The 13,317-nt window shown below is 36.3% G+C and overlaps 1 protein-coding gene across 2 annotated transcripts in view; it reads left to right on the top strand.

Moving 5' to 3' along the window:
- The window catches only part of KHDRBS2 (KH RNA binding domain containing, signal transduction associated 2), a 379,002-nt gene that overhangs the window by 73,836 nt on the left and 291,849 nt on the right, over window positions 1-13,317 (top strand). For both annotated transcript variants that reach the window (XR_011328340.1, XM_069804568.1), the window contains exon 2: window positions 273-400. Coding sequence is in view for 1 of the 2 variants with exons in the window: in XM_069804568.1 (XP_069660669.1) it covers window positions 273-400 (128 nt within the window). In the remaining variant the exon portion in view is untranslated. The remainder of the gene's footprint in view (window positions 1-272; window positions 401-13,317) is intronic.

Raw genomic sequence — 13,317 nt, 5'->3', positions numbered from 1 at the left:
TCATAAACCTTATCTGTTCCTGCTCCCATGGAGATCATTTGGCTTCAGTTTCAGCTGGGGAAGAATTAGCTGAGGAGTACAACCTGTGGGCTGTCACCTCTGCCTCTCAGCACTGGTGGCAGTCCCCTTTTTTTCAGACAACAGTACCCATCACGTGAGTGCAAATAGCACAGGTGTTTGGTGCACAGCTGGTATTATGATGTGTGACTTTAAAGTCTCTGAGGGTGATAAATATCCTGTCACTGATTGCTCTCTTTCTTACTATTTTTCAGAAATCGAAAAATTTCAGGGTTCTGAAGGCAAGAAGGAAGATGAAGAAAAGAAATACCTTGATGTTATCAGCAACAAAAACATAAAGCTGTCAGAAAGAGTTCTGATCCCTGTCAAACAATATCCAAAGGTACTGTAAATATAGTCTAACACTTGTTTAATCTTTCTTAATAGAATGATGAAAAAGTCATACACTTAACCATTTTTTTTATTGACTTTTGGTGTGCAGGCTTCATGGTATAAAAAAAACCCCAAACTAGAAATGAAGCTCCTATTTGAGTTTACCTGTTATTAGCTGTTACATGTTCTAACTTCTGCGTCAGGGCTTTTCAGAAAAGCTGTTGAAGTGAATGAGAATTTTTTTTTTTTTACTTCAAGTAGGTTTTGTAGCTGGGCCTTAGACAAACTGTTGAGGTGTTTTCTTATAGTTGCTTTTTTCACATGTACCATCTTTTTGGAAAATAAAAGACCAGTTGACAAAAAAATATTCTAGCAGAATAAAGAAAAAATGTTTCACTAACTCTGAAAAGTCAACTTAAGTGTGCTGCAGCTGCTTCATGTAGGAATTGGGGGTTTTTCTCTGCTGTAGTAAGTTTTAAAAGATAAAGTAGCAGGATTACCACAAGCTATGACTTTGACAATGTATGTCCCTGTTTATAAAACTCAAATGTCTTTCCACTACATACTGTCTTCATATTATGTTTTGTTCTCCTTACTGCTACAAACTATGATTAAAAAAACATTTTTTTCTTGCAAAAGAGGCCCAAACTCAGCTGCTTGTCTGAACTTTTAGTTTTTATTTTACATGAAAGAAGAGAATGTTGATTTTATTTTTTTGGGGGGGGGGGTGTACAGTGTTGTATTTTACATAAACAGTTGTTCTAATAGTATTTAAAGCAAAATGGTAAACATTGCCATTTATCTCTAGAGTATTTTTTTCTTGCTGATTTATTATCACATGGTATTTGGTTCACCATTAGCCTTGATTACACTCTCAGGTTTTTGCTTTATAGTTTCATCAGTAAGAGCAATAAATTACAATGGGTAAAAAGCCTATCAAACAAAATGAAAGGTTTAAAAAATTGAGATTCAATGATTCCAGCTGACATTTACCTCCTGACTAGTGAATATAAAACTGAGGTAATGTAATCATCCAAATGGTAAAGACATTAGAAATACACACAGTGCTATACAGAATTACTTTCTTGCTGCATAGCCTGAGGTGCTTTGACTAGATTTGTGGTATTTTGTGTAAATGCTATAGGTGACCTGAAGTTCTTAATAAGAATGTAATAGTGCTGTAACTTCATAATGACAATGTGATCATTATTCAGAATACTATTTGATGAAGATAGTAGAATGAAAGACAAACTATTCAAAAGACAAATGCAATAATCTATCCAATATAGTGCCTGAATATGATTAAATTAACCTTCATTTACTTTAATGAGCTTGTTATATTAATGAGTAGTAAAAGATAGAAAGCATTTCTACAGGTTTGGAGTAGTGAAACAAAAAAATCAGTGCGCTGGAAATGAAATACTTATTCAGTAAGGCAAGGCACATTCTTGGAAAGTTTCTGTAGTTGATTTGCTAGCAATATTCTGTGCTCAGCATGGAGTTATTCCCAGAGCTGCAGGTTTCCTGCTACCATCTAGTAACCATCCTTCAAGGATTGCTTTTGCCATTTGTATCAAACTGCCGATTGCTGTGGTCTAGTGTCTTATCTTTTCTTGATAAATTGTATATATTAGGATAGTCAAAATCAGTACATAGTGGTTGCTTCAGATTGCTTTATAAATAACCAAAAAAAAAGTAGAAATTGGGTAAAAAAAAAAAAGACATTAGTACTATATATTTAGCAGAATATGGTATTAAGAGCAGTTGATCAGACCTGTACTTATAAACGGTTAAGAGAATTGCTGTATGATTTCACCTGAGAGGCATTTATATTTGAGAGAACATTATTTTAAATTATTCATTGATTGTTTGCTGATAAGCTTTTTTGGGCAGTGTTGGGTGAGCAGGGTTCTGTAAACCTGAAGAAAGTGTCCAAGAGCATAAAATTTTGGAAAAAAAATCTGACCAGTTTAAAAAAAATCAAAAAAAATCATGTGGTTTACAGACTCTCTATTTAGGAACGAGATCAATCTTTTAAAGACATTTGGTCTTATTTTAACTACATGTAGAAATATAAATTGCTCTAAAGGAACCATTGGCCTAAAGTTTTATTATGGTCTGAATGTTAAGCTGCAGCGAGGGTAGATCCCTTCAGTGGCAGCTATAGAGTCAGAAGCAGTATTTTAAGGTTTGAGCAAAAGTTAACTGAACACAAAAGGCTTCTAGTAGCTAAACAGCTCTTGAAGTTGCAGAATAAGTATTATAAAATTGTCTCTACTCAAGTGCCTATGTAATTTCTGAAATTGCTGGTGCAGACAACAGGAAAATAAAATCGAAGACTGTGATTAGCAACAGCTGTCTTATGTTACCAGCTCTGTTAAAGATACAGGCCTCTTCTGTAAAATAGAGATCTAGAAAAGAGATAAGGGTATTACATGAAAGTTCAGCAATGCCCATTTCTGAGATTATTTTAAATCTCAGCAGCCCAAGTAAAAACAGCATCTCATTTACTCACGCTCCTCTATGCAGAAGATCTTTTTAATGCCCTCAAAATTTCTTCTGAAACAGTGGTGCAGTGTCTTGTGTTTGTTGATCCTTTTTACTGTCCCATAGTGCTATTTTTTTACTTTCATGGTATGTGAATTCCAGCTAAGGCAGACAAACAAAAATACCGAGAAGACAATTTGTTACAGACTTTTCAATTTTTCAGGTTTTGTAGCTGTTCAGTTTAAAACTTTCATGAAAATATCCAGGGCTTGTTTGTAAAGATTTTGCCATTTATCAGTTGAATGTTGTATTTCAAATACATCAAATATGGGAAAAGAATGGGCTATTTTAAAAAAAGAAAGAAAGAAGGAAACAGAAGTCTGAAATTACCTTGTTGCTGAAAAACTAAAAGCCACAATTTAGAGGCTTGATGGGAAACTTTGTCATTTGCCTGCCAATACCTAGCTCTCAGAGAGTCAGTTACTCTATGGGCTTAGGGTCAAAACACCCAATTGTCATGAAAATTTTTCTGGAAAACCTTGAATTTTCAGTATTTTCTCTTCATATGAATGACAAAAAAGATACTTTGCTTTGAGTTACTACCTCATCAACTCCCAAAACCACTATTGTATGTTCCAAACGAAGGAACCCAAATCAGTTCAAATATATAGATTTAATGATTTCATTCCAGTTGTTCTTTCTAAAAATTAAATTCGTATTTGGTTAAATCTGGGGTTGGGTATATTCTTCTGATCTATCAACAGGTAAATTAGTCTAAATCTAATGGACTTGAAATCACGTGGACAAATTTAGAGCCAAAATGCTGAGTTAAGTTATTTAATTGTATGACAGTTCACATTCAAGGTGAAGAATTTTGAGTTTTATCAGATTTCGATTACATTGAAATTGCACATTCTGTAAAAAAACAAACAGCAGTTAATTAAGGAAGAAAGTTTTCAAGTTACTTAGTTACTGAAAATGGGGTGGGTACAGCAAAGTTGGAGGTAATGACACCTGGAAATAATGAACTCTCCTTTTTTCGGTGAGGGTCAGAAATCAATACAATGTCTTCTGTACAAAAGTCAGTGTTTAATAGTTTTCTAATGATATGGTTATTGAATAAAGGTAGATTTTTCTCCTATGAATAAAAGAGGATAGGGTATTTATATAAATATAATTATGTAAGTATAATACAAAATGAAATTAATTACAACTTGCTCTGATGCTAGAGTGAGTCATAAATTTAGAAAGTTTTAAAACAAAATCTCAGTTTAAGAACAGAATTATATTTCAATTTTCCTTTTAATGGCTTGTTAGATAATGAAAACTATCAAAATATAAGATGCTGGAAGCATGTCCTGCAAACTACCAGGATCTGGTAGGAGTGACAAAGATGACAAGCAGGTTGATTCTTCTGAATTACTTCCATGGTGTAGATTTGCAAACTGGGAGGCAATGTGTCTTCAGAGGATGCAGTGTAATAAAGCCTCACCTCTTCCCTGCGCAAAGGCTCAGCTGCTGGGCAATAATGGTCTTGTTCAGAAATATGGTCTGGCTTCAGCTGAGCTTCCGAACTCCTGCTGGCATCCTCCTGGATGTTTAACTACCATGTTGGGGGTAGGGGGGGAAGGCTATAATCCAGCCCCTTACCCTTTGAAAGGCTGGCACCATGCTTTAGAGTAGGTGTTTCTGGGGAATAGACTTAAGATAATGTTGATAAATACTGTAAATTAAGTTAAATTCCAGATTCTTGATGTTCTTTGTTTTGCCTGTTTCATGACAGTTCCTTGAATGATGAACGACTCAGCTAAATTCACCTTTCTCATTCTTAGTTGTTTTTTAAACTGGTGAGGTTGTATATAACATGTCAGGTTCGAGACACTGCTCTTGAAATGAAATTTATTTGTTCAGCTAAAGTCTTGTAGTTTAATCTCTGTGATATATTAAAACAGAATTCACAGGTGATTTGAATAACAGTACTATATTTCTTTTGTATACATTATACCTCAGAGTGAATCTCTCCACTAAAAACTTTCTGAAAGGGCATTTGAAACAAATGTTGAATTTGCAGGAGAAGAACTGGTTTTTCTAATAAATCTAGTAGAATTCAGTGGGATTATTTTATTTGTTTTAAATAGTCCTATATGGAAGTACAAATAATTCCAATGAGCATGAACACAGAGATTGTACTGATAAAAGTCCTGTCCAGGTACCAGCAGTAAGGCAGTTATCAGCACTTGATTAGTCATTTCTCAACTCTATCAAGTATGTGATTCATTAAATAGGTAGAGTTCATTGGTCCTCAGTAACCTAAAACATTCCTTTTTCACATTTATATAAAAAGTATCCTTCCCTTATATATGTTGTTATGTAGATCAGATTAGAAATATAATTAAGAGGCTGTCTTTATTAGTATAGCGGAAATTTCTCAGGCCAAGAAGATATACATAACTGAGCTGAGATTTGTTACTGAAATTTCCCCATTAACCATTATTCTAGTTAATTACTGTATTTTCTAGTGTGTCAATTCTGTGTTAAAAACATAGAAGCAAAAAAAAATTCTGAAATAATTCAGAAGACTCCTAGCTGTGGCAGATCTGTGAATATTATTCTCCCCCAAAATGGAAAGAAGAACTTACTTTCTTGGTATACTTTATTCAGTAGTATTTCATACAGAGAACCAAAACGTTTCTGATGTTTCTGTTCAGTATATTTGGAATTTTAATTACAGGCACAAACTCAAAAGAAAAAATGAAATTGAGAGTAAGGGGCAGATGTCATATACTGGTGAAGATGTGGTAAGAGAATTGAAAGAAAACAGGGTAAAGATTTTGGATAGAAATGGGTGTAGAGAAACTTCAGTCACAGTATCAGTAGAAAAATACCCTCATTAATGAGGAGAGAGTGAAAAAGGATAGTTGTGCCTGAGACAGAGGGAAGAGCAGATAGACTGGAGGATGGGACAGAAGGTTGGATGCACAAAAAGGAAATACTGTATGTGCCGTGATGTTTCATTATATCGGGAAATGATTAGGAAAAGGGACATAAAAGAGGTAAGAGACAGGAAGAGTAAGAGAAATGAAATGATTGAACTTGAAGACAAGGCAAAAAGAACAATTCATTACTGCCTTAAGAGAACAGTCAGGAGTGGGTGCGGGGGCCGGTCTGAACTGGTGGATAGCCTGATTCTGTGGCAAGCACTTATCTACTGATTGACATCCGCTGCCAAACAAAATCCTATTTTCCAAGGAATTTGACCTCCTTCTTTCTTTAACTTTTGGTTCCTTCTACAAAGACTTTTGAGAAATCAGGGTGCATTGCTTTTCTCTTGGCATGAATTTGTGAACTGTTTTTTAAGTATGAAAACAAACTTTATTGTAGACATAGTTCCTGATACAAGTGTGTGAGCAAAGGAAGAAAAGATGTCGCGTGGAGGCAGTTCAGTTGTCCCTTAGTATTTTCAAATGTGTACGTTTCTCTGTGTGTTTTAAGAATCTATTTGGTCTGATCTTTTATTGCTCTGATGTCCAAAAAATTCATCCAAATGTGCTGTTCTTAAAAATAGTGTATGACTTAAGCAGCTTTATACACTTAAGCCTCTGTGAGCAATTTCTGCAGTTCCTTGAAGGATTTTTGCCATTTACTAACCAATAGTTTGGCTTTCGTTGTTTTGTATAGTCATCTCCTTTTTTTGTGATAACTTGTTTAAGCAGCATGTAAACCTGGCTTTGCAAATTTGTTCCTTTGTACAGTTTAAGAATTTGAGACTTTGTTGAAAACCTTAGCTTTATGTAGCACATTATATAGAAAGTTTTTGTTTGCAAGCTTGTCCAGTGCACAGTCTAAATTAAAATGATGTTGACTTTCGTGAAATTCTGCCCCCTCTGTGCTTGGCTTCAGCTTAGCTGGATTTCAGCCTTTAAAGGATGACTCGTTTTGTTCATTACTTTTGTTTTCTGTAAGTGCAGATACATAAAATAGCTGACAAGTCAGAAAAATAAACAGTATGTATATAAAAAAAACCTTTAATATTGCAGTACATCTTTCACTATTGCAAAGATTTAAATAAAACTCAAAAAAGTTGTCACAGCTCTGAACAATATTTGTTTATATCGTTTTATACTTCATAAACGTAAGACTTCAAATAACTCATACAAACTCGCCAGTGCTAAAGAATCCATAGTGAAGGGTGAGCTTTTCTGTTCTTGTTCTGTCTTTAATGTGGGGCTCAGACAATGAATATGGTGATTTTTCTTTTTATGTGGCATTCTCCTTCTTTTATGCTTTGTTTCTCTCAAACCTGACAGTTGCTATTCTGCTTTCAAAGCAATTGTTGTCATATTAATCATCTCCAGGTGATTTGTGTGTTTAGTTCCCTTTTAAGTAAGATAGGAAGAAAAAGATGTAGTGATATGTCCATTAGATGGATGGAAAAGAAAATAGAAAATTTCTTAGGAAAATGGGACCTCAGCTGTCGGTTCAGTGAGTAGCCAGGACTTCAAACTGTGATTTATATTGCTGTAATGAAATGAGGACCTTGTTGATGCATAAGGCAAAAGGAAAATTTGATCTGTCACTCAGTCCTGGAGATGTTTCAGGAGAGCGGAAAAAAACTCCAATATTTTTAATAGAAACAGAGCTAAGTGTCTAACTACAGAGTAGGGATTTTTGCCTGCCCTACCAGCATTTTTTTTCTCCCATGTAAGACAAGAAAAGCCTTTATACTTGAAAGGATACTAGAATTTAGACTGATGCCACACTAAATCTAAAGATTACGCTTGTTCTGTTTTTCAGCTGAATTCTTTAAAGAGAAGCCTGAACAATGGAAGGCAGAAAATTATTAATTTTGATAAAGTATACTGCACTGAAATTGGTGCCGTGAATAGTTGTTTAAATAATGAATGCTTTCTCATATATCTTGAAAGATTTCCACCCCTACCAGGTCTTGAAGAAGTAACTGAACATACAGCTCTGTAACAAAGTATTGCTTTTTAGTTTATAATTTAGGGGGGGAATTCAAACTTCCTTTATAATTAAGGCCATTTTCTTTTTCATATTCAAGTGTAATTGTTGCCCATAATCTCTGGTCCACACAACACCGGGAATAATAGGGTCAAAAGCTTGTTTATGTTCTGTGTTTAATCTGGAATTTAATAGTATTTCATGCTTTCATTAAATCTCTGGTTTCTGGAGTCACTGATGTACAGAAAATTATTACAGAAAATTTACATAAGGTGTTTAGTACTTAAGGTTCAGAAAAATGTCTTGAAAAGGTACTTGAATAAAAGTGATTCAGTGATGAAAGACCAGGCCCTAATCAAGCTGCTCAGTATTAGAAAAAGTATCTTTGAGTTGTATACTGTTTCATTCCTGCTTCATACCAAGTTTCCTATTAATCTATATTTTCCATCCTGATAATCAATTTTATTTCAAAGACACTAGCAGAAATATCTCAAAATTCAAATTACAGTTTTTCAGTATTGTCAACTTCTTTGCTGCAAATAAATAGCTGTTTGTAACCAAGGTAGTTGCTTTAAGTCACTCCTGTATGAAGTGTCCAACTAATTCTGAAAACTGAAATCAAGTGTGTGAACACTTGAATAGAGAAAAAGTGTAAAAGCAGTAATCTTCTTTTTTTTTTTCCTCGATGTCTTCCTGTATTCCAGCTGAAGAGAAAAGACAAAACCTCTCAAACCTCAAAACCTCATTCTACCTCTCCGAAATTTTCTTAGGAGTGATGTAATTCTGCTACTCAGTACAGTTTTTCAGTATTTCCAACTGTACTTAGAAACCAAAATGCATCTGAATCTTCGGTTCTGCATTTCATGACAACAAGTATTTCGAAAATTAAGACAAATACTTTAGCTGTACTTGCAGTGAAATACATGAACAAGGCATCACACACATATTTTTCTTTTCTGACTTACCTAGGACCCGACCTTTCATCCATCTCTGTACTTACCTTTTCCATCAGGAGATGAACCCTGACTCCAGTGTTTTCAGGCCCTATGCCAATCTTGCAGAACTCCTGAGTGGATACAGAAAGTAACTTGATTCTAATAGGTCCCCATTTTTGTTAATGATTTATTTGTTTTCATAACACTGCTGTTGAAATCAGCTCCCACAACATTAGCTGACCTCTTTGTCATGCTGAGAAATTTTGCTCTGTACAGATGTCTTTAAAAATTGCTTCATAAAATTGTTCCTGGCTGCAGACAATAACATGTATTCCAGAGAACATTGTAGAGAGTTGCCTGTTTCATTTAACCATCCATGGCTGTATAAATCTTTAGCAATGTAATTAAAACAGCAGCAACATAATCAAAAACAAGTGGCACAAAAAATATTCCCAACATTAAAGGACTTTTTTTCCCCCTCTGATTATGTGATTTTTGAAAGATTTTTCACAGGTTATCTTTCCTTTATTTATACATGCAGATACATAGTTCAGCTTCTAGCTTTTACTGTTTTCTTCCTTGAACTCATCCTTAAAATTACAAACAGGGGCACTAAATTGCTACTTTGTGATTTACAAGGACCTACTCTGTGCTATTATGGTGAAACGCAGTATTGCCTTCCATATTTCAAGGTAGGCTTTTAGAGTAGTTATAATTTACCATTTCATATCGCAGAGCACTCAGAGGCCGAGACTAAGTTGGAGATACCCTTTGTACTCAACATGCTCAATAAGTAAACTGGTCCTGCTCCAAGGAGTTGACAGGCTGGAAAACACAACATAACTAGGAAATGAGACCGAAAGATCAGCCAGAGAGAGATAGTAGCTGGTAGCAGCAGTGTGGAATACAGACAAGTCCTAGCCACTTGACAGTGGGAATGTTGGTCGTGTCTCTTGTTTTCTAAGCCACCAAAACTCTTGCATTCCTCTCTATTCTTCTTTTATTACTCCTAATTGAGGGGGGGGGGGAATTAGGATTCATAACATCCATAAAATAAGTTTGAGAGCAGGCAGGAATTCAGCCTGCATTAACAGACAATTCTAACTGGGAGCATGACTTCATGTTAATGGTATATGGATTGTGTATGATTGATTGTGGAGATGTGCTCCATCTACACTGAAGGAGATTTAGGGTTTTGTTTGCAATTACAGCAGCATTGTTTCTTCCTCTGCTGTTTGGATTAATTAAGGATCAGTATCATCAGTGCAAGTTCGACATTTTCAGAGGACTCAGCTTTTGGAAACTGAGTGGAGTTCAGCAAGCAAGTCTGTTGGCCATTTATGATAAGAAATAGAGCCTAGCTCACTTCCACTTACCTGTGTCACTGCTTAAGGACTAAAAAGGGTAGTGAACAGTAAAAATTAAATTTTGTCTCTAAATACACAGTGTATGAGATCTAGTAAAACTTTCAAATTGGACCTATGCTTCATGAGATATATAAAGCAAACCATTAGTTAGGGTGAGATTTATCAAAGTACTGTTGAGCAGAACTAAGGCAACGATGTGTACTGATCAAAAAGCTCACCTTCTTTGTGATCAGTTTGGGATGACTTATTTCCTTTTTTCCTTCTAGCTTTTAAGAGGATGAGTTACCAGTTATGTTAGCATTTATAACATCAATATTGTAAAGTTGCAAGGCAGTAGAAGAAAATGCTTTATGGTAAACTGGTTTTTTTACATGATTTTTTTAAAATATCCTTAAAAATAGCAAGTTTAAAAAATACACAGAGGTCTATTATTTCATAGGCAATGAGAAATGTATCTTGTGGAAGCGAGTTTGTATAATATGGTAACTTAGATAAGGACAGAATGCATAAGATAGATATATATTATGCTACATCTTGATGAAAGAGAAAGATGCTTTTCCTGTAAGTGTAAACCAAAATACTTACTGCAAGAAGTTTAAAACAGCTGGACAGGCTTTTGTTGTGGGTAGGCAGCTAAACCACTCGCTCACTCCCCCACAGCGGGATGGGGGAGTGAATCAGAAGGGTAGAAGCAAGAAAATTCGTGGGTTGAGATAAAGACAGTTTAATAGGTAAAGCAAAAGCTGCATGTGCAAGCAAATTGGAATTCATTTACACAAAGCAAACCAAGGAATTCATCCACCACTTCCCATCGTCAGGCAGGTGTTCAGCCATCTCCAGGACAGCAGGGCTCCATCACACGTAACGGTCACTTGGGAAGACAAACGCCATCATGCTGAACATCCGCCCTCTTCCTTCTTCTTCCCCCAGCTTTATCTGCCGAGCATGACGCCCTCTGGTGTGGGATGTCCCTGGGGTCAGTCGGGGTCAGCTGTCCTGGCTGTGTCCCCCCCCGACTCCTTGTGCCCCCCCCAGCCTCCTCGCTGGTGGGGTGGGGGGAGAAACAGAGACAGCCTTGATGCTGTGCTAGCAATAGCTAGAACATCAGTCTGTTATCAACACTGTTTTGGTCACGAATCCAAAACACAGCACCATACTGTCTGCTATGAGGAAAATTAACTCCAGCCAACCAGATCTAATACAGCTTTTCAATTTGAAATGCTACTGTCATATAGGATATGAGATTTACTTTCTTTTAGTTGTGGTACTCTTTCATATAAATTTTGTTAATAATAATGTTTTTAATAAGGAAGTCTAATGCAGTATGAATATCATATGCTAATTTTTTTCTCTTATAGACAGTCAGTCTACTTGGGCTCACTTATAAAATAAAATACTAACACAAAAGCTAATGCTCTGCATTGATCCCTTTGCAGTAGACCTAATGATTAGGCAGGAGGTAATATGGCTCATCATAGAACAGTTTGGGTTTCAGCCGTACCTAAATACACAGCAGTTCCTTGAACGGTGGAGCTAGGGAAGCTGTTTCTGCACATCTGTGTCTCGTGGTTAGCTGTGAGCTCTGATTTGACTTTTTACCGATGGCAGTATGGTGACGAATCTCTTCTGTGGATCTTCAGACCTCTTAGAACATGAATTTATGGCACAGCCTTTGCCTTAGTTTGAACGTGTCCCATCCAGCTCCATCCTCTCTCCAAACTTCGGAGATCTTACTTGTCTTTGAAGTAGCCTCCTCTTTCAAACTGAGTTGAAGTCGACCTATGAGGACAGTAGTTACTAGGGAAGAAGACTACACATGATGCACGATCGCCTTGCCTTGGTTCCCTGTGAAAGGCTTGGAAAGCACATGGCCTGAAAACCCGTGGGTCATTGCCTGCTCGCGCCGGGCACAGAGAAAGCCTAGGCCAAATACGGCGGCAGGGGCGTACAAGGAGCCTTCTCCAGAGCCGGTGAGCCCCAAGCAGTGTGAGCGTGAGTCTGTCTGGACTGGTCAGTTTAGTGACAGGGGTTTCCTCCCTCTTCAGGATTGTCATTTGAATGGTTTTGTAACTCCATTGCAACTCGCCATGGATTTTGGTGGGTTCTTCCCCGTTTCTCAAGCTTCCCACATATCATCAGAGATCCTTAAAACATAATTATGTGTCGCTATATAGAGGGCTATGGTGGTGAAAGGCATTTAGATTCAAAATGCTCTCTTACTTGCCGTGTCACAGCTATTTAGCCTGGAGTGTGTTTGACCTCAGCTTACTTCTTTTCTGTTTTGTTTTTACTCACATTGAGCAAACAAAATAAACAGGTGATGCTTTCATATGATGAGCACGCAAAGGATGTGTGCTAGTTTTGAAGAACTCTGTTTCGTAAATATATCTTTCAGGGGTTTATTAGAATATATATTTTATTGTCTTTTATTAAAACTTACTAAAAATAAATCTCCCATTTTCAGCCTTTATAGCCCAGTAGTAGCATCAGTATATAAATATTCTCAGGAACTCGAGGAATCAATTGCAGGCCTATTCAGTTGATGAACTTAGATATTCAATTAATAGCAGAACCACAGTTTTATGCAGAAGCTATTGTGTTTCCATGGTTTGGGATTGGGAGTCAGAAGGAGAATACTACAAACTGGGAGGAAACCATGCCTTCCCTCTTTTATTTCAAGAAATGTAGCAATGCACCATGCTGTCACTCATACCTTCTTAAAAAAAAAGGTGAGGGGGAGGCAGTTCTTCCATCACTTTCCCTAGACATGAAACCATAGTTTTGTTCCAACAGGATAGATTTAGAATGGGTGACAAATATAGCAAAGATATATTTCCATCTACCTTCTGAGATAATAATCCTGTTATCTAGGTAAGGAGTAAGTAGCACTAAGGCAAATGCTATCACATATGAATTATTCTACTGCAGGAAATGTACACCATGGCATGCATAGCATGATCGCACACCATTGGCTCCCTAGTCACTGGTTTCCAAGCTGATAGACCGTCTACTGTCTGATGAGAGAAACTGTTTACTGTTTATGTCAACTCAGCAAGAGAGAATTAAATCTTCTTCAGCTGGTTATTTTTAAACAAGGAAAATTCACTGGAGCAATGTGTAATGAAATAGTAAAAGAAAAATGATAATGGGGTATAGAGAGTCATTCAATAATGATA

This window comes from Haliaeetus albicilla, chromosome 17, assembly GCF_947461875.1.
Source record: "Haliaeetus albicilla chromosome 17, bHalAlb1.1, whole genome shotgun sequence".
Taxonomy (NCBI): Eukaryota; Metazoa; Chordata; class Aves; order Accipitriformes; family Accipitridae; genus Haliaeetus; species Haliaeetus albicilla.
Note: the sequence above shows the minus strand (reverse complement) of the source record. Positions and strands in the feature narration are given on the sequence as shown.